Raw genomic sequence first — 22480 nt, forward strand, 5'->3', positions numbered from 1 at the left:
AAATATGTATATATATTTGGATTTATTATAGATAAATATGTATATATATTTGGATTTATTATAGATAAATATGTATATATATTTGGATTTATTATAGATAAATATGTATATATATTTGGATTTATTATAGATAAATATGTATATATATTTGGATTTATTATAGATAAATATGTATATATTTATATTTATTATAGATAAATATGTATATATATTTATATTTATTATATATATTTTGAGACGGAGTCTTGCTCTGTTGCCAGGCTGAAGTGCAGTGGCGTGATCTCGAGTCACTGCAACCTCTGCCTCCTGGTTCAAGCTGGGACTACAGGCACCCGCCACCACGCCCGGCTAATTTTTCTATTTTTAGTAGAGACGGGGTTTCACCATGTTGGCCAGGCTGATCTCGATCTCCTGACCTGGTGATCCACCCGCCTCGGCCTCCCAAAGTGCTGGGATTACAGGCGTAAGCCACTGCACCTGGCCCATATGCATATTTAATATAAGATATATGTTACATTTTCATGTAAATTAATATGTTACTCTTTCATATAAATTTGTATGTATTTTTCTTTCATATAAATATGAATCATGAAATTACATTTTATATGTGGACTTTCTACTATGTGTGGATATTATGGTGTACAGTTGACACACATATATACATGTTATTCTTCAGTGTTGGATAATTGATCCATGTTATATGCTTTGTAGGACATCTTAGATATTTTATGGGATAATTTCAAATACAACCAAGTTTTTATTTTGTTCCTGGGTTTTCAATTTAGCCCACAAGAAAATACAACACCACTGTTAACAGATATGCATTTTCATGTTGTTGAGATTCTCCATCATGCCCACTGTTCTATTCCAAGCACTAATGGGGCAAAAACACCTATCTTGGAGAGAAAGATGAGATTCTTTATTGTGGACATTATGATCTGCCATGGAGACAGGACTATTGTGGTGAAACAACTCATTATGCTTTTGGTTGATGGCAAACTGTCCTGCCTTATGAGACTTTAAGCAGTTGGGTATCACGGAAAGCTTAAGTGTGAAGGTCTTGGTGAATGATGGTGGGCTTTTGCCAGAAATGGTTGGATGAGAAGCTTTTTAAGCATCAGCAGCCACCTTCTATAGTCAGTTTGTTTCAGTCTGGATACAGTCAGGAAACAGAAACCGCAAAGGAATTTTTTTTTTTTTTTTTTTTTTTTTTTTGAGACAGAGTATTGCTCTGTCACCTAGGCTGGAGTACAGGGGTGCTATCGCAGCTCACTGTAATCTCTGCCTCTCGGGTTCAAGTGATTCTCGTGCCTCAGCCTCCCAAGTAGCTGGGATTACAGGCACCTGCCACCATGCCCAGCTAACTTTTGTATTTTAAGTAGAGACGGGGTTTCACCATGTTGGCCAGGTTGGTCTTGAACTCCTGACCTCAGGTGATCCACCCACCTCGGCTTCCCAAAGTGTTGGGATTACAAGTGTGAGCCACTGCACCCGGCCAAAGGAATTTAAACAGAATTATAATATAAAGAATTATTAAGCAATGATCAGACAGAAACTATAGGGGCATGAGGAGAACTCTAAAAGGCCCTTTAGAGCTGAGGGAGGGTACCCAAGAGAGAACATACTTGGAAGGAGGTCTTTCCCAAGGGTGAGTTTCAAACCTCACTGAAGATGTGGTTGTAGCTCACTGTACTGCTGGAGAAGTTTGCTACGTTGCCAAGTACTCAAAGAGAGTTGGAGTGGCACTGTAGGCCTTAGGCCTGAGATGCATGGTATCCACATCAGGACGGCTACAGGAAATTACTCCCCATTACACAAGCAAGCTACGGCTGATGGCCAGGATGCAGAGGAGTTTGGGTGCCACTGTGAGCATGAGGTCTGGAGCACACGGTCTCTCATGAGAAGGGCCTCAGCAAGGTAGTCCGCCAGGCCCAGGCCAGATATGCAAGATCTCCAAGAGACTGCGTGCTCTGGAGCACAGCTGGTGCTGAGCATCGCTGAATAGTCTCACATACACACCTCCCACTGATGGACCATGAAGCAAGAGCAAGGAAAAGCAAAATGCTTCAACCTGAGCCAGAAAGACCCCTTCCTCCTTCAATGTCCCTCTTCAGTGTCCACACCCTCTACTGACAAAGCTTAATATCACACTGTAAAGGAGAAATGCTTCAAGTTGTCCACTTTCACAGACCAGTATTGAAAAGGTTAATTTGGAGCTGAGAGGCAATACACTGATAACTGACATAGTCTAACCCTTTGGGTACTAAGTTTCTATACACTTTTTTATACACAACTTGAGCTCCTTTACAACAATGAAACAACTCTATTTCTACCTGGCAAGGTACAGCTATCCAAATGAGAAGATGGGCCAGGCATAATGGTTCACGCCTGTAATCCCAACACTTTGGGAGGCCAAGGCAGGAGGATCATTTGAGGCCAGGTGTTGAAGACCAGCCTGAGAAACAAAGCAAGACCCCATTTCTTTTTTTCTTTTTGAGACAGAGTCTCTGTTGCCCAGGGTGGAATGCAGCGGTGCAATCTCAGCTCACCGCAACCTCCACCTCCCCAGTTTAAGCAATTCTCGTGTCTCAGCCACCCGAGTAGCTGGGATTACAGGCATGGACAATCACTTCCAACTGATTTTTATATTTTTTAGTAGAGACAGGATTTCATCATGTTGGCCAGGCTGGTCTTGAACTCCTGACCTCAGGTGATCCACCTGAGGACCCACCACACGTGGTCTGATTTTTAAATATTAACCTTATATCCGGTAATCAGGCTGGGCACTGTGGCTCACGCCTGTAATCCCAGCACTTTGGGAGGCCGAGGCGGGCAGATCACCTGAGGTCAGGAGTTCGAGACCACCCTGGTCAACGTGGTGAAACCTCTCTACTAAAAATACAAAAATTATCTCAGTGTGGCCATGTGCACCTGTAATTCCAGCTACTTGGGAGGCTGAGGCAGGAGAATCGCTTGAACCAGGAGGCAGAGGTTGCAGTGAGCCGAGATCACACCATTGCACTCCAGCCTGGGTGACAGAGCAAGACTCTGTCTACAAAAAAAAAAAAAAAAAAAAAAGTCCTTGATCACACACAAAACTGGGGGGGATGCCATAATGGTGGAGAAAGCATTCTGTAAGTCCATGGTTGTGATGCTGGCAGCAGCATTACGGGCAAGAAAAAAAAGTCTATATCCAGAATATCTGTCCATACTTATAAGAATGAATCTCTGTCTCATCCATGACAGAACAGGCCCAGTGTAATTGGCCTTGTGTCAGGTGGCTAGCTGGTTCCAAAAGGGAATGCTGCTATATCAGGGACTCAATGCTGGTCTCTGCTGTTGACAAAAATTAAGGGAAAAGACTGTGCTGGCTGATTATGTCCCTTTTATTAAGGAAGAAAATGCTTTCAAATACCCATTACCCCCAAATATTTTTGCTTATATCTCACTGGCCAGATTTATGACTCATGGTTGTCCTCACATGGAAGGCAGACAGGCAAAGAGCTAAAAGGATGCCCAACTTGTCCTTTTATAACAGCATTAATCCCACCCATGAATGTGGAGCTCTCATGAGCTAATCACCTTGTAAAGGTTCCACCCCTTAATACTGTTATAATGGCAACTAAATTTCAACATTAATTTCGGAGGGGACAAATATTCAAACCATAGCAATAATCAAAGATTCCCAAGAAAGTAGGATAACATTTACATCCTTAATGAAAATTTCAAGCCCAGTTGTACAAGTCTTTGTATAGATACAAGTCCCTCTTATAGTACTTGCTTGTCCCCAAAGACTAAAGATCAGTGTCCCAACTAGGAGAGCGCAGAAGATAATTTTTTATTTAGAGGTGATGCTCTTCCACCTCTAACACTGGAGGTATCAGTCACCTCAGGGGACATGGTTGTCATATGCTACAAGCTCCACCACCTCTTGTATCCACTTTCACTTCATTATTTTATTTGTTTGTTTATTTATTTATAAGAGATAAGGTCTTATTCTGTTGCCCAGGCTGGAGTGGTGATCATGGCTCATTGCAGCCCCAACCTCCCGAGCTCAAGGATCCTCCCACCTCAGCCTCCCAAGTAGCTGGGACTACAAGTGTGCGTCACACCATCTGCCAAATTTTTTTTTAATTTTTTGTAGACACAGGGTCTCACTATGTTGCCCAGGCTGGTCTCGAACTCCTGGGCTCAAGCTATCTTCCCACCCTGGCTTCCCAAAGTGTGAGGATTACAGGCATGAGCCACTATGCCTGGCTCACTTCATTATTTTGACTTAAAGATCAGATAGGCTCAGATGCCTCATATTTCAGAGAATACTTAATGGGTTATTCTCTGCCTCTAGTACTTGTTTCTTTAAGAGATATCCAGAAACAACAGAAATCAAGCTTGAGTTCTGGACACCAGGAGATCTTACAAAGTTACTGTCCACTATGTAACAAGAAAGTAGTATTTCACAAAGGTTTAGAAGCAAATCTAACAAATGTTTATGTGACTTGGACCCACCCTTCCTTCCTTCCTTCCTTCCTTCCTTCCTTCCTTCCTTCCTTCCTTCCCTCCCTCCCTCTCTCTTAATCTTTCTTTCTTTCTTTTTTTGACTGAGTCTCGCTCTGTTGCCAGGCTGGAGTGCAGTGGCACAACCTCGGCTCACTGCAACCTCCGCCTCCCAGGTTCAAGCGATTCTTCTGCCTCAGCCTCCTGAGTAGTTGGGACTAGAGGCGCCTGCCACCACACCCAGCTAATTTTTGTATTTTTAGTAGAGATGAGGTTTCACCATGTTGGCTAGGATGGTCTCGATCTCTTGACCTCGTGATCCGCCTGCCTCAGCCTCCCAAAGTGCTGGGATTCCAGCTGTGAGCCACTGCGCCCGGCCAACTTGGGCCTTTCTAATGCATGAAAAGGTATTACCAATGTTAAAAAACAATCCTGAAACAGGGCACCAGTCATAGCATAGCCCTCTGCCAAATTCATTTAATAGAGACTGTATTGGGAGTATTTCATAAAATGCTGTTCATGTTGCTGTCAGTTGTTAAATTTAGTTACAGGAGAAACAGTAGCTGGTTATATGTTAACACTAAAATGTCTTTAGGACATGGTCATTAATTATGCCCCAGGAGCAGCTGTTGAGGCTTTGCTTTGCCGTTTGCTCTGGCACTCTGCCCAAAGCCTAGTGCTGCTGACATTCATCAGTGTTTGTACATAAAATTGCCACTGGGTTAATATTTCCATCATTTATCAAGCTAAGAAAAATGAAGCTACTGAGACTGAATTGACAGGTCTGAAATTAAGAATTTTCATAAAATTCATATCTCCTATACTACCTAGCCAATCCAATCCTTGGTATTTATCCAAGAGAAATGAAAATATACATCTATACAAAGAATTTTTACACAAATGTTCATGGTAGCCTTATTTTTGATAGCCCCCAAACTGGAAACAACGCAACTATTCATTAACAGGTAATTGTGGTACCATTATTTAGCAATGAAAACCTATTTAAAATTATGGATGAAAACTTCCAAAGCCTAACAAGAGATTCAGACATCCAGATACAGAAGGCTCGCAATATGCAAGGAGATAAAATGCAAAAAGTTTTTCTCCATGGCACAATTATATTCACATTGTTTCAAGTCAAACAAAGATAAAGAGTGAATCCTTAAAAGAAAAAAAAAGCATCTAGTCACCTATAAAAGAAACCCCATAAGATTAAAAGAGGATTTCTTTTTGTTGTTGTTGTTGAGACGGAGTCTGGCTCTGTCACCCAGGCTGGAGTGCAGTGGCGCAATCTCGGCTCACTGCAAGCTCCGCCTCCCGGGTCACGCCATTCTCCTGCCTCAGCCTCCTGAGTAGCTGGGACTACAGGTGTCCACCACCACGTCCGGCTAATTTTTTGTATTTTTAGTAGAGACAGGGTTTCACCATGTTACCCAGGATAATCTCCATCTCCTGACCTCGTGATCCGCCCGCCTCGGCCTCCCAAAGTGCTGGGATTACAGGCGTGAGCCACCGCGCCCAGCCGAAATAGTCCTTTCCAGACAAGCAAATGCTAAGGAAATTTGTTACCACTAGACTGGCTTTACAAGAAAAGCCGAAGGCTGGGCTGCCTATTATCTCAGCACTATGGGAGGTTAGGTGCGTGGATCACTTGACGTCAGGAGCTTGAGAATAGCCTGGCCAACATAGTAAAAGACCGTCTCTACCAAAAATACAAAAATCAGCCATCTGTGGTGGAGCACGCCTGTAATCCTAGCTACTTCTGAGGTTGAGGCACGGGAATCACTTGAACCTGGGAGGTGGAGGTTGCAGTGATCCGAGATTGTACCACTACATTCCAGCCTGGGTGGCAGAGTGAAACTGTGTCTCAGAAACGAAAAAAAAAAAAAAAAGAAAGAAAGAAAAGTTCAAGGGGGTCTTAAATCCGGAAGCAAAAAATAACACTGCAACACTTACCATCATGAAAATAAGTGAAACTATAAAACTCACTGGTAAAGCAAACACATAAAGAAGAAAGAGAAAGGACTCATACGGTACTACTACAGAAATCTACCAAGCCACACTGACAATAAGAAAACAAGTTAAAAAAAACAACAACAACATAAAACAACAAAAAATGGGCATGGTGGTTTAAATCTGTAATCCCCAGCCAGAGAGGGGAAGATCATTAGAGTCCAGCAGTTTAAGACTAGCCTGGGCAACATAGTGAAACTCCATCTCTATAAAAACAAAAAAATTAGCCAGGCGTGGTAGTGCATGGGGAGCTACTTGTGGGGCTCAGGTGGGAGGAGGACTGCTTGAGCCCAGGAGGTCTCAAAAAAAAAAAAAAAAAAAACCCAAACCAATTAACAATATGATAGACACAAAGCTTCATATATCAATAATAACCTTGAGCCAGGTTGGTGGCTCACGCCTATAATCCCAGCACTTTGGGAGGCCGAGGCGGGCGGATCACCTGAGGTCAAGGAGTTCGAGACCAGCCTGGCCAACATGGCAAAATCCTATCTCTACAAAAAATATAAAAATAGCCAGGCGTGCCAGCGCATGCCTGTAATCCCAGCTACTCAGGAGGCTGATGCAGAATAGCTTGAACTGAGGAGGCAGAGGCTGCAGTGAGCTAAGAACACGCCATTGCACTCCAGCCTGGGCAACAGAGTGAGACTCCATCTCATAATAATAATAATAACTTTGAATATAAATGGATTAAATTTCCCACTTAAAAAATAGAGAATGGCTGAATGGATTTTTTTTTAAAAAAAGGTCCCCAAATATCATACTTATAAAAAACTCGCCTTACTGGTAATGACACATATGGACTGAAAGTAAAAGGATGGAAAAAGATATTCCATGAAAATGGAAACCAAAAGTGAGCAGGAGTGGCTATATTTCTAACAGATTAAAGAGATTTTAAGTCAAAAAGAGTAAAAAGAGAGACAAAGAAGGTCATTAGATAACCATAAAGTGATTAAACCAGCACTGGATATAACAATTCTAAATATATATGCAGCCAACACTGAAGTACCCAGATTTATAAAGCAAATACTACTAGATCTAAAGAGAGAGACTGCAATACAATAATAATGAGGGACTTCAACACCCCATCCTCAGCATTAGACAGTTTTAAAAAATTAGACAGTTTTAAAAAATTAGATTTAAACTGGACTTTAGACCAAACACACCTAACAGATATTCACAGAACCTTTCACCCAAAAAGATGCAGACTATACATTATTTTCATCAGTACATGGAACATTCTCCATAATAGGCCATCGAGTAGGCCACAAAACAAGTCTCAACAAATTTTTAAAAGCTGAAATCTTATCAAGTATCTTAGACCACAATGGAATAAAACTAGAGATTAACACCAAGAGGAACTTTGGTAACTATACCAATAAATGGAAATTAAATATCATACTCCCGAATAACCACTAAAGATCACAACTAAAATGAAAATTGAAAGAAAAATTCTTTTTTTTTTTTTTTTTTTTTTTTTTTGAGATGGCGTTTCACTCTTGTTGCCAAGGCTGTGGTGCAATGGCACGACCTCGGCTTACTGCAACCTCCACCTCCCAGATTCAAGTGATTCTCCTGCCTCAGCCTCCCGAGTAGCTGGGATTATAGGCAAGTGCCACCACTCCGGCTAATTTTTGTATTTTTACATGGTGAGCCACCATGCCAGGCCGAAGAAAAGCTTCTTGAAACAACCGAAAATGAAAACACAACATTCCCAAACCTGTGAAATAAGGCAAAAGTAGTGCTAAGAAGGAAGCTTGTAGCAATAAATGTAGAATGCAAATCAAAAAAGTTGGCTGGGCACAGTGGCTCATGCCTGTAATCCCAACACTTTGGGAGGCCGAGGCGGGCGGATCACCTGAGGTCAGGAGTTCGAGACCAGCCTGGCCAATATGGTGAAACCCCATTTCTACTAAAAATACAAACATTAGCCAGGCATGGTGGTGAGCGCCTGTAATCCCAGGTACTCGGGAGGCTGAGGCTGGAGAACCACTTGAACCCGGGACGCAGAGGTTACAGTGAGCCGAGATTACACCATTGCACTCTAGCCTGGGCAACAGAGCAAGGAGACTCTGTCTCAAAAAAAAAAAGAAAAAAAAAAAAGTAGAACAATTACAAATTAACAGTCTAACAATGTACCTCAGAGAACTAGAAAACAGGAACAAGCCAAGCCACAAATTAGCAAAATAAAAGAAATAATAAAGATCAGAGCAGAATTAAATGAAATGGAGACTAAAATAGTATGAAGGATCCACAAAATGAAAAGTTGGTTATTCAAAAAGATAACCCAAATTGATAAACCACCAGCTAGACTAACCAAGAAGAGAGAATACCCAAATAAGCAAAATTAGAAATGAAGAAGGAGACATTACAACTGATACTACAGAAATACAAAAGAGTGTCACAGACTTATCAGCAACTATATACTGACAAACTAGAAAACCTAGGGAGAACATACATATTCCTGAAAACATAAAACTTACCAAGACTGAATGAGGAGGAAATATAAAATCTGAACAGACCACTAAGTAGTGAGATTAAATCAGTAATAAAAAGTCTCCCAACCAAGAAAAGCCCAGGGCCACTTGGAATCACAGCCAAATTATACCATACAAAGAAAAACTAATACCAATTCTCCTGAAACTATTTCAAAAAATAAAAGAGGAGAGAATTCTCCCCAACTCATTCTACAAGGCCAGGATCATCCTATTACCAAAACTGGAGAAGGGCACAACATAAAAAGAAAACTAAAGGCTGATATCTGACAAAAGTAGATGCAAAAATCCTCAACAAAGCACTAACAAACCAAATCCAATAGCACAGCAAAATGATAATACACCACAATCAAGTGAGGTTTATACCAGGGATGCAAAGATGGGTCAATGTATGCAAATCAGTTAACATGATACATCACAGCAGAATAAAGGACAAAAACCATATGATCATCTCAATAGATGCAGAAAAAGCATCTGATAAAATCCAACATGCTTTCACAATAAAAACTTCAACAAGCTAGGCACAGAAGGTACATACCTCAGAATAATAAAGGTTATACGTAACAAACCCACAGCTAACACCATAGTGAATAGGGAAAAGTTGAAAGCATTTCCACTGAGAATTGGCAACGCCGACTTTCACCACTCCTATTCAACATAGTACTGGAAATCCTAGCCAGACTAATCAGGCAAGAGAAAGAATTAAAAGGTATCCAAATTGGAAAAGAGGAAGTCAAATTGTGCCTTTTTGTTGATGATATAATCCTATATCTAGGAAAATCTAAAGACTCCACCTGGCTGGGCATGGTGGCTCACGCCTGTAATCTCAGCACTTTGGGAGGCTGAGGGTCGATCACTTGAGGTCAGGAGTTTGAGACCAGCCTGGCCAAGATGGCGAAACCCTGTCTCTACTAACAATACAAAAAAATTAGCTGGGCTTGGTGGTGTACGCCTGTAACCCCAGCTACTTGGGAGGCTGAGGCAAGAGAATTGCTTGAACCCAGGAGGTGGAGGTTGCAGTCAGCCAAGATTGTGTCACTGCACTCCAGGCTGGGCGAAAGAGAGACCCTGTCTCAAAAAAAAAAAAAAAAAAAAAAAGAAAGAAAGAAAAAAAAGAAAAGAAAACAAGAATATTATGAGCAAGAATAAAAGAGTATAAAGCATATTATGCCCACAAATTTGATAATCTACATGCAACAGATTAATTCCTTGAAAGACACAATCTGTCAAAAACTCACCAAGAATAAATAGACAATCCAAACAGGCCTGTATCTATTAAATAAATGGAATCAATAACTATTAACCTTCCAAAATAGAAAGCATCAGGCCCAGATGGGTTTACTGATTAATGCTCCCAGACATATAAGAAAGAAAGTTTATCAATTCTCTACCCTCTCTTCTAGAAAAAGGAAATATTGCTTAACTCAATCTATGAGGCCAGCATTATCCTAATACCAAAACCAGGAGAAACATATTACAGGAAAAGAAAACTACAGAACAATATCTCTCATGAATACAGATGCAAAAATACTCAATAAAATATTAGCAAATCAAATCCAATAATATATAAAAAGAATTATACACCACAATCAAGTGGGATTTATCCCAGAAATGCAAGATTGATTCAACCTTTGAAAATCTATTAATCTCATTCATAACATCAAGAGGCTAAAGAAGAAAAATCATATAATCATGTCAATAGATGCAGAAAAATCATTTGACAAAAATCCAACACCCAATCACAATACAAACAGTCAGCAAACTTAGGAATAAAGGGAACTTCCTCAACTCAATAAGGCAATCTTTTGGGTCTCTTACAATCCTTCAAAATCTGAATCTTAAAAAATTAGCTTTATATTTAATAGTAAAGAGACTTGAAATACTTTAAATCAAACCCACTCCAATCCACTGAATTATACACCATTGTTTTCCAGTATTTTCATAGCCTTTGAAAAACCTGTAAATCAATCTTGCTCTTCTTTTCCACCTGCCAATATTTGTTTCTAATTACCCACATATTTAACATTTTCCTTATTCATCTTCTTTGTTTCTCAAGTCCTCCATCTGAGACCTCTTCTAGAAAGCATGCCCATGCTTCCCTTTAGCCTCCTGTTTATATACCTCTTTAGCCCATGACATCAAGTTTTTGAAGAAACCACACCAAATGTCACAACAGCAGTTAAAGAACAGTCTGGGCTGGGTGTGGTGGCTTATGCCTGTAATCCCAGCACTCTGGGAGGCTGAGGCGGATCACCTGAGGTCAGGAGTTCAAGACCAGCCTGGCGAACATGGCGAAACCCCATCTTTACTAAAAATACAAAAGTTAGCCAGGGATGGTGGCAGGCGCCTGTAATCCCAGCTACTTGGGAGGCTGAGGCAGGGAGAATTGCTTAACCCCAGAGGCGGAGATTGCAGTGAGCCGAGATTGCGCCACTGCACCCCAGCCTGGGCGACAGAGCAAGACTCCATTTAAAAAAAAAAAAAAAGAACAGTCTGGAAATCCCTAGGGGGCCTTGAGATTGAAACTATTTTCATATTTTTCCTTCTTTTGATCTCATTTGCTCATGAGTATAGAATGGAGTTTCCCAGTCTTACATGACATGTGACTGAATGTAGAAGCAGATATGAGAACCCAGTTGTCTGCTTTAATTTAAAGTATTTGAAAATTGTGTAACAATGACGCTCTTATTTTTTTTCGTATTGGAAATAATTATTTTTCATAAAATAATTTCATAAAAATTTATTATTTGTATTAACATGTAATGAGTTTATTAGTTTCAAATGAATCAAAAATATTTTTTGGTTGGGTGCTGTGGCTAACACCTGTAATCTCAGCACTTTGGGAAACCAAGGTGGGCAAGTCACTTGAGGCCAGGAGTTCAAGAACAGCCTAGCCAACATAGTGAAACCCCATCTCTACTAAAAATATGAAAAATTAGCTGAGCATGGTAGTACACACCTGTAATCCCAGCTACTCAGAAGGCTGAGGCATGAGAATCGCTTGAGCCTGGGAGGCAGAGGTTTCAGTGAGCCAAGATTGCATCACATACTCCAGCCTGGGCAGCAGAGTGAGACCCTGTCTCAAAAAACAAAACAAAACTTTTTTTAATTTCAATTTGAGGACTGCTGTTGCAAAATGCCTACTGTTTTAAGTCAGTTTCCCAAGAAAAGAGAATCTGAGATGGAAATCTATGGTAGGGTTTATTGGGGAGATCTCTTGGGAATATCAGCAGTAAGGAAATGAATAAAGCAGAATTGGATGGAAAGAGAAATTAAACTGATGCAGTTGAAATTTGTTCCCTGGGGAGCTCTAGAGCTGGGATTGCTCTTCAGAGTTGCTCTAAACTGAGGCAACGTGGGCCAAGCTGCCTGAAGGGAGACAGTGTAACCTTGCATAAGGCAGCTCCTTTCATCCAACAGCAATTCCTTAGAGGAATTTAGCTGTGAGTTGTCAGCAGCCAAGATTCTCAGAAGTTGGCAGCACAAGTGCCTCAGTCCTGAAGATGGAATCTTGAAAAGTCTGAGGCATAGCTTCCCGAGTTCCCACAGGGATCAGGATGACATCATCCATGGCAGGACTGTGCCTGCGATCACACCCTTGACTTACTTCTTTTTCTTATTCTGCTTCCTCCATTCCCTTACCGCTCTTACTGAAAGCACTTCCTTAATAAGTCACTTGCATAGGAATCCTCATCTCAAAGCCTGCTTCTGGGAAACTGCTGAAAAGAAAGTCCATCACACATCTTGAGTCCATCCCCAATCTTTACCCTAAAATATTTCTCCCCAGCCTGCTGCATTTTTATCAAATGGTCCACCGTCCAGCCAGTTTCTTTCCATAAAAGCATAGGAGTTATCCTTTATCTCTTTATTCCTCATCTTTCATATGAACTCATTATGTTGAATCACCTCCAAAATGTATCTGAAATCTACCAATTTCTACTGCTGTGTCTAGTCCAAGCCACTATTAGTATGTTTTATTCTGTGTGTTTTGAGGGCCATTCACAGGAACTGAACCTCTTATGAAGTTTGAACTCTAGAATGGAAACTCTCTAGGCAGTAACTCATGTGTGTCCAGGTAAAGAATTCACCATGATTTAATTAATGATTTTTTTCAATGTTTATCTCAGTCACTTATATCTATCTTATTATTTCTACCCCTTAGGACAGAAGGAAAAAATGAATTTACAGAGACCAGATCATCCGTTTGCTGACACAAGATCAGTAAAATGCCCTTTTAGACCTACTCTGAGGCACTTTACCTCACCTGATAGGTTCAGCCAGTCTTACTGGGGTGAGCGAGGCCAAAAGAGAAATCTAAGGTTGTCCTTATGGGCCTTAACTGGAATTTTACGTTTCTCTGTTGACTCTAAAGCTATGTAAAGAAAGGGGTGGAGGATTTAAGGCATATAAAGTACAGGCCAAAAAACAAACAAACAAAAAAAACATTAAAAAGAAAATCACAGAGAAAAACAACTGTTTAGACAAAAAAAAAAAGTCTCACAAATATTTATACAGGGTAACTTGTGTGGATACATGAAATGTGAAAACTATTTTTTAAAAAAAGGTTTACAGGCTGGGCATGGTGGCTCACAGACCAGCTTGACCTACATAGTGAAACCCTGTCTCTATTAAAATACAAAAATCAGCCGGGCATGGTGGCGTGTGCCTGTAGTCCCAGCTACTCAGGAGGCTGAGGCAGGAGAATCGCTTGAACCCAGGAGGTGGAGGTTGCAGCGAGCCAAGATCATGCTGCTGCACTCCAGCCTGGGCGACAGAGGGAGACTCCCTCTCCAAAAAAAAAAAAAGGTTTACAGGCTGGCACAGTGGGTCACGCCTGTAATCCCAGCACTTTGGGAGGCCGAGGTGGGTGGATCACCTGAGGTCAGGAGTTCGAGACCAGCCTGGCCAATATGGTGAAACCCCAGCTCCATTAAAAATACAAGAAAAAAAAAAATAGCCAGGTATGGTGGCACACACCTGTGGTCCCAGCTGCTTGGGAGGCTAAGGCAGGAGAATCACTTGAACCCGGAGGCAGAGGTTGCCGTGAGTTGAGATCATGCCACTGCTCTGCAGCCTGGGTGACAGAGCAAGACTTTGTCTCAAAAAAAAAAAAAAAGTTCACACATAAATATTGGGTATGCTGGCAAAACTGGATGTAGTATAAAACTTATTGAAGAAGGGACTATGAAATGATAATACTCATTTAGATATTTCATTTTTGGTAAGTTGTCATTGTTTTCACTGAAGTCAGTCTCTGCTGTTGTTAAGTCACCATCAGTCTTCAAAAATACCTAATAACAATCCAAACTGATAGTCATGGTTGTACTTCACAACTTTAGCTTGAGATTTACTTTTGTGAAATCAACTTCAAACAAATATAGTTAATGTTCAATCATAAAAGCTAAAGATCCCTTTTCACAAACACCCCCTATTTTTATCTTTTTATTGTTTTTATTTTTTTGAGGCAGAATCTTGCTGTCGCCCAGGCTGAAGTGCACTGGCGTGATCTTGGCTCACTGCAACCTCCGCCCCTATAGGTTCAAGTGATTCTCCTGCCTCAGCCTCCTGAGTAGCTGGGATTACAGGCATGTGCCACCACGCCCGGCTAATTTTTGTATTTTTAGTAGAGGTGGGCTTTCACCATATTGGCCAGGCTGGTCTCGAACTCCTGACCTCAAGTAATCGGCCCGCCTAGGCCTCCCAAAGTGCTGGGATTACACGCGTGAGCCACCACACCCAGCCTATCTCCTTTTTATTTTTATTTTTTATTTTTTTGAGAAAGGGTCTTACTCTGTCACGCAGGCTAGAGTGCAGTGGCATGATCTTGGCTCACTGCAACCTCTGCCTCCCGCGTTCAAGCAATTCTCCTGCTTCAGCCTTCTGCGTAGCTGGGATTTCAGGCACCTGCCCCATGCCTGGCTAATTTTTGTATTTTTAGTAGAGACAGGGTTTCATCCTGTTGACCAGGCTGGTCTTGAATTCCTGACCTCAGGTGATCCACCTGCCTCGGCCTCCCAAAGTGCTGGGTTTACAGGCTTGAGCTACTGCATCTGGCCCTATCTCCTTTTTAAAAAGGCATTAGCAGCTTTCTGTAATGTATATCAAATAATATTGTAGAGATGGCATAATAAAAACATCACCTCTGTAAGGGTTGGTTCATGTATTATTACAGAGAATGAGACTCTTCAAGAGGAACTCTATTATTAGTGCTCAGGGTCTAAGTTCACCACCATTTCCAACCAAAACTGGATGGGCTGTGTAAGTCAAGAGTTGTAAAAAGAATAAAATGGTCTTTAGATTAAGACAAACACACTTTTACACAATTGCTTATGGCCACCTCAGGAAATAAATGATTTCTCATTTCAAAATATTGTTATAATTAACAATGATATTAATAATGCCTATGCTGGTTGTATGGAAAATTACAGGGCAAGAAAACAAATACTGCAAAGTTACTTTCTCAGGAAAAATCTTAATCTCTCCACAGTACTCTAAATATATCGGTGATTAGCTATGAACCTAATAAATTTGCTGTCTAATAATACTGGCTCCACCGAACGTACAGGCACCATGAGTAGTAGACCATGATACCCTGAGCTAGTAAATAAAAACACATTTCATTTGTTATACTGGCATCTGATTTTCAAATTTTTAATAATTAAATATTTACTTGAATCTAAGATATCATCAGTTGAAAGGAGTCCAATTTCAGAAACGTTAAAATATTAAAAAAAGCATCATCAAGCTGTTAAAATGTGCTAATTTCACATTATATAATAAACAGGAATATTCTAATTACTAATTTTCTAGAGATATTTTTCATAAAATAGTTGAGCATCTGATAGGGCATATGAATCCATTATAACATTTCCTTCTATGGGCACAGGCTTCCCTTGGCCTGTTCTGAGAAAGAACAAGAAAAACACTATTACAAGCAAACATTCATATTGTCATTGTGTATCGTTTGCTTTTAAGATTTACTTTATATGCTACCAGTCTTTTTTAAGGCATAAAAACTACAAGCAAAGCTAAAGTCTCCCTTTAATCAACAGCCTCAAATTCAATTTCTAGAGACAATGCTATCAATAATTGGGCGTGTATCCTTCTATTCTATTTTAAATAGTTTTACATACACTTTTCAATAATAGAAACAGTTTTTTTATAAATGATTTCATTCCAATTTACATAAATATTATTACACAATGCTTCATTTGTATTTTGATTTTTTTCATTCAACATTAACTATCCATGTTACACAATATGGATCTGATTCACTGCTTTTAAGTGCTGTATACTACTCTATCATTTGAATATATCATATTTTATTCATCTATTACCCCACTGATGAATATTTAGGTTGTTTTCAATGCAGATATATGTCTACATATTTCCTTTTTTTTAAGAGATGGGGTCTTGCTATGTTTCCCAGGCTGGTCTTGAACTCCCAAGCTCAAGTTATCTTCTTCTATCAGCCTCCCAAGTAGCTGGGATTATAGGCATGTGCCACTGCATCTGGCTATACATACATACATATATTATATATATATTTCTTATGCATTATTTGTGAGTTTCTATAGGATGTATACCTAGAAGTGGAATTACAGGGTCCTTTTGTCTTAAAAAAAAAAAAAAAAAAGCTCCTTGGCCTCAACATCATAGACAATATCACCTATTTTCTCCCAGTGGTTTCACAGTTTGGCTTTTCAAATTCCAGTATTTAAATCCTTTAGAATATTAATTTTTTGGCCAGGTGCAGTGGCTCAAGCCGTAAACCCCAGCACTTTGGGAGGCCAAAGAGGGCAGATCACTTGAAGTCAGGAGTTCAAGACTAGCCTGGCCAACATGGTGAAACCCCATCTCTACTAAAAATACAAAAAAAAAAAAAAAAAAAAAAGAACCCGGGAGGCAGAGGCTGCAGTGAGCTGAGATTGCACCACTGTACTTCAGCCTGGGTGACAGAGTGAGACCCTTGTCTCAAAAAAAAAAAAAAAGAATATTGATTTTTTAATATGTCATAATGTTGTAATTTTATTTTCTCCAATACAGAGAGTCAAATATTTTCAGCAATTTTATTGACTAGGTCATCATTTCCCTACTAATTCATGTCAGGTCTAACATACACTGAGTTCACATATATTCATGAATCTGCTTCTGGATATTCTATTCTTTAAAATCTGCTTATTTACCTACTAATGTACTAGTATCACACATTTTTAAATGACTATAACTTTATGTCATACAGTGAGGGTGTTTCCTTTGTTCTTTTCAAAATTGTCTCAGCAATCCATAGACTTCTATTTCACATGAATTTTATAATCATTTTTGAAAGATCCTAGAAAATTCTTAGTAGATTTTGTTTGGAACTGCATTCAGTCTATAGATTTTTAGAATTGAGGTTTTTATAATACTGGGTTTTTCCATCTATATATATGGTATTTCTTTCCATTCATTCCAGTCTTACATCTTTTAACAAAGTATTAAAATTTTTCCATAAAGATCCTGGTTTTTTTGAGCTTATGCCAAGATATTCTAAGTAAAACATGGGTTGAATTTAAGAGGCCTTCTTTTATTTAATATACCCGGTGTCTCTCACCTGTATGACCTCTTTTATGTATGGAAAGGGATGCTCTTTGAGAGAATGCTTTCCCACATTCATTACATTCAAAGGGTTTCTCACCAGTATGACTTCTCATATGTATAATAAGCAATGAGCACTGAGAAAAGGCTTTCCCACATTTATTACATTCATAGGGTTTCTCCCCTGTGTGACTTCTCACATGAAGAGTGAGGGATGAGATTCGAGAGAAGGCTTTACCACATTCATTACATTTGAATGGTTTCTCTCCAGTATGAATTTTTTCATGCTCAAGAAGATTTTGTCTTTGACTGAAAGCTTTCCCACATTGATTACAATGATAAGGTTTCTCTCCAGTATGAATTTTCTCATGTTCAGTGAGGTTTGATTTCTGACTAAAGGCTTTTCCACATATCGTACATGCATAGGGTTTCTCACCCGTATGAATTCTCTGGTGTCGAATGAGGTTTGACATCTGAATAAAAGCTTTCCCACATTCACTGCATTCGTAAGGTTTCTCTCCGGTGTGAATTTTCTGATGTGTAATGAGATTTTCTTTCCTGCTGAAGGCTTTTCCACATTCCTTACATTCATAGGGTTTCTCAGCTGTATGATTTCGCATATGTACGGTAAGGGATGAACTTTGAGAGAAGGCTTTCCCACATTCGCTACATACATAGGGTTTCTCACCAGTGTGACTTCTCATATGTATAATAAATACTGAGCATTGAGAGAAGGCTTTTCCACATTTATTACATTTATAGGGTTTCTCCCCTGTGTGACTTCTCATATGTAGTGTAACAGATGACATTCGAGAAAAAGCTCTACCACATTCATTACATGCATAAGGTTTCTCCCCAGTATGAATTTTCTCATGCTCAATAAGATTTTGCTTCTGGCTGAAGGACTTCCCACATTCCTTACATTCATAGGGTTTCTCTCCAGTGTGAATTCGCTTGTGTTCAATGAGATTTGATTTCTGACTGAAGGCTTTCCAACAATCCTTACATGCATAAGGTTTCTCCCCAGTATGAATTCTGTGGTGTCTAATAAGGTTTGACATCTGAATGAAAGCTTTTCCACATTCATTACACTTATATGGTTTTTCCCCAGTATGAATTTTCTGATGTGTAATAAGATTTTCCTTCCTACTGAAGGCTTTTCCACATTCTTTACATTCGTAAGGTTTCTCTCCAGCATGAATTCGCTCATGTCTAATGAGGTCAAATTTATGACTGAAGTCTTGTCCACACTGATTACACTTAAAGGGGGTTACAACACAGGATGCATAATGGTAGAATGGTTTCCCAAACTCATTACTGTGTTTCTCTCTTACACAGCCTTTCTCATATCTAAGTAAGTCTAAATTACGTTCCAAATCCTTATCAAGTGAGTCACAGTCATAGAAGCTTTGTCTTGAAGTAACAATGTCTGAACTCAGAGGAAATATTTTCGCAACTTTTTTACATTCAATGACTTTTTCCTTTATCAGAATTTTCTTGGAGATGGATGTGACTTTCCTCACAAGTGTTTCCTGTTGCTTCTTGATCTGTTCATCAACTTCCCAAACTTCTAGAATGGAGGACCAGAAATTATTATTTGTGAATTATTCTACCACTAGACTATTAATAACATATCAGAAATTGGCAAATGTGGGGTTTAATCTTTGATGTTGGCTTAGTCAACCAACACAAAAGAAAGTTAAGAGTAAATGTTCCTAGTTCCTAAGGTTTGAGAAGTTAACTACTACATAAAACATATGGAGACAAAAACTGACATCTGTAGGTCCAAGTAGCCTTGATTGATTTTTAAAGTGTCCACGTATAGTGCAGAAATCAGCAAAATGAATAAAATAATTAAAATGAAAGGGTGAACACAAAAATGACTGATAGGGAGTCAAACGGCTAGAGAACAAAATGAACATTTGTGATTAAACACACTGGCTTCAATGCATGTATTTTTCCTCCTTCCTAAAATTCCATTAAAACGATAGTGAAAGAATAAAGGGTTAAATCCATAAGAAAAAGGAGACACGAACGTAAAAAAAGGTGAACAAGAGATTTTAACATAATACTGCAGGACGAGAAGCATTTAGGGAACCATAAACTGAATAGCAAAGCTATAAAGTATCATGAAGATGCAAATGACAATAAGCAACAAAGTGATTTGGCCAGAAATCAGTGGAAAGGCTCAAGAATTGGAGAATCTAGGCACTCAAAAGGTAGGGATAAACAAGCACAAGGCAAGGATGTTCTCTCACATTACTGCTTTTTAACATTGTACTATAAGTCCTACCTAATACAATAACAAGAAAAGGAAATAAAAGCTGTTCAGATTAGGAAGGAAAAATGAAACAAAGCCCGGGTGTGGTGGCTCACGCCTGTAATCCCAGCACTTTGGGAGGCCGAGGCGGGTGGATCACGAGGTCAGGAGATCGAGACCATCCTGGCTAACACGGTGAAACCCTGTCTCTACTAAAAATAGAAAAAAAAAAAAATGTAGCTGGGAGTGGTGGTGGGTGCCTGTAGTCCCAGCTTCTCGGGAGGCTGAGGAAAGAGAATGGCATGAACCTGGGAGGCAGAGGTTGCAGTGAGCCGAGATTGTGCCACTGCACTCCAGCCTGGGTGACAGAGCAAGACTCCGTCTCAAAAAAAAAAAAAAAAAAAAATGAAACAAGAACTGTCTTTGTTCACAGGTGATGTGATCATCTATGTAGGAAATCTGAAAAAAAAAAAAATCAACAACAAACAACCCCTGCTGCAACTACTAAGTCAAAGGCTGACAAGTTTGCAGAGCAATAGGACCTCTCACTCATTGCTGGTGGGACTGCAAAATGGTACAGCCACTTTGGAAGACAGTCTGGCAGTTTCTTACAAAACTAGACATACTATTACCATATTATTCAGCAATCATGCTTGGTATTTACCCCAATGAGTTGAAAACATATGTCCATACAAATATCTGCACATGGATATTTACAGCAGCTTTATTCCTAATTGCCAACACTTGGAAGATGCCCTTTACTAGGTGAATGAATAAACTGTGGTACATCTAGACAATGAAATATTCATCAATGATAAAAACAGATATGCTATCAAGTTATGAAAAGACATAGAGGAACCTTAAATGCATGTGGCTAAGTAAAAGAAGCCCATTGGAAAAGGCCACCTACTATATGATTCCAAAGTGGAAAAGGCAAAATGATGACTAGTAAAGATATCAGTGGTTGCCAGAGCTTATGGGAGAGGAAGGAATAAATAGGAGGAAGAGAGAGGAGTTTTAGGACAGTGAAAGTATTCTGTACGATACTATAATGGATCTGAGTCATTATACATTTATCAAAACCCATAGAATGTACAATACCAGGAGTGACCCTAACATAAATTACGGACTTTGGGTAATAATAATGTGTATAATAATAACAGTAATGCAGGTTCATTGATGGTAACAAATATACCACTGTGGTGCAAGATGTTGACAGTGGGGAAGGCTGGGTGTGTGCCTGGGCAGTGGGTATCCATATACTTTGTACTTTTCATGAGCTCTGTACACCACTCAGTTTTGTTGTGAACCTAAAACCAGCCTAAAAGATGAAGTTTATTAATTTAAAAAACCAGATGCGGTGGGCTGTATCTGTATTCCCAGCTACTTGGAAGGGTTGCTAAAGCCCAGGAATTTGAGACTAGTCTGGGAAACATAGCAAGACCTCATCTCAAAAAAAAGGGGAGTGGGTAGGATAAGAGTGGGACTAAAAAGAAGAGGATTAAAGTCTGAGTAGGGAGCAGTTACACACGAAGGCAAGAGTTATGGATCTGCTTAAGTAACATGTATTCTAATCTCCCACCATGCTTTTCCATCCTGTGAAGGCTGAGGCAGTTAAAACTACATTTCCTAGACATAACTGCATGTAGAGTTCCCATGTGATTTAGATTCACCATACACTCTAACATGAATGAGATCAACAATCCCTTTCTGTTATTTAGCCTCATGAATGCTGGCATGTACCTACACATAGGAGATAAAAAGATTAAAAGGAACAACAGATGCTGGCATATGGGGCCCCACACAAAACTTCTAGGTTCAGCCTGGGCGTGGTGGCTTACGCCTGTAATCCCCGCACTTTGGGAGGCCGAGGCAGGTGGATTACATGAGGTCAGGAGTTCAAGACCAGCCTGACCAACATGATGAAACCCCGTCTCTACTAAAAATACAAAAATTAGCTGGGCGTGGTGGTGCGCGCCTGTAATCCCAGCTACACAGGAGGCAGAGGCAGGAGAACTGCTTCAACCTGGGAGGCAGAGGTTGCAGTGAGCCGAGATCATGCCGCTGCACTCCAGCCTGGGCAACAGAGTGAGACTCAGTCTCAAACAAACAAACAAACAAACAAACAAAAAATCTTCTAGGTTCTGATCCAACCATTCTACAGTATAGTCCACTAGTTAAAAAAACATAGGCAGGGTGCAGTGGCTTAAGCCAGTAATCCCAGCACTTTGGGAGGCCAAGGTGGGCGGATCACCAGAGGTTGGGAGTTCAGCCTGACTAACATGGAGAAACCCCATCTCTACTAAAAATACAAAATTAGCTGGGCGTGGTGGAGCATGCCTATAATCCCAGCTACTTGGGAGGCTGAGGCAGGAGAATTGTGTGAACCTGGGAGGCAGAGGTTGCGGTGAGCTGAGATTGCAACTTTGCACTCCAGCCTGGGCAACAAGAGCGAAACTCCATCTCAAAAAAAAAAAAAAAAAAAAAGAAAGAAAAAGAAACAAAAAAAAACTAAAAAATTTCTTTTATCTTCTTTAAAATTTAGAATTTTGGAAGATGTTTAGAATTTCCCTTTTATCCCTTCATGCATCAAAATGAGGTAAACTAATAACGATGGATTCCTTATTTAAACAAAGAATTT

The 22480-nt window shown here is 39.8% G+C and overlaps 1 protein-coding gene across 4 annotated transcripts in view; it reads right to left on the reverse strand.

The window, feature by feature from the left end:
- The window catches only part of ZNF568 (zinc finger protein 568), a 90046-nt gene that overhangs the window by 34904 nt on the left and 32662 nt on the right, over window positions 1-22480 (reverse strand). For 2 of the 4 annotated variants that reach the window (XM_032173137.2, XM_058426314.1), the window contains one exon: window positions 15638-19149. In XM_032173137.2, coding sequence (XP_032029028.1) covers window positions 17573-19149 — 1577 coding nt within the window. In that variant the 3' untranslated portion in view covers window positions 15638-17572. Of the gene's footprint in view, window positions 1-15637; window positions 19150-22480 lie in introns of those variants that run through there. The other 2 variants (XM_032173136.2, XM_032173135.2) reach the window with 2 other exon arrangements.

The sequence above is a fragment of the Hylobates moloch genome, unplaced genomic scaffold (assembly GCF_009828535.3).
Source record: "Hylobates moloch isolate HMO894 unplaced genomic scaffold, HMol_V3 SCAFFOLD_13, whole genome shotgun sequence".
NCBI classification, from domain to species: Eukaryota; Metazoa; Chordata; class Mammalia; order Primates; family Hylobatidae; genus Hylobates; species Hylobates moloch.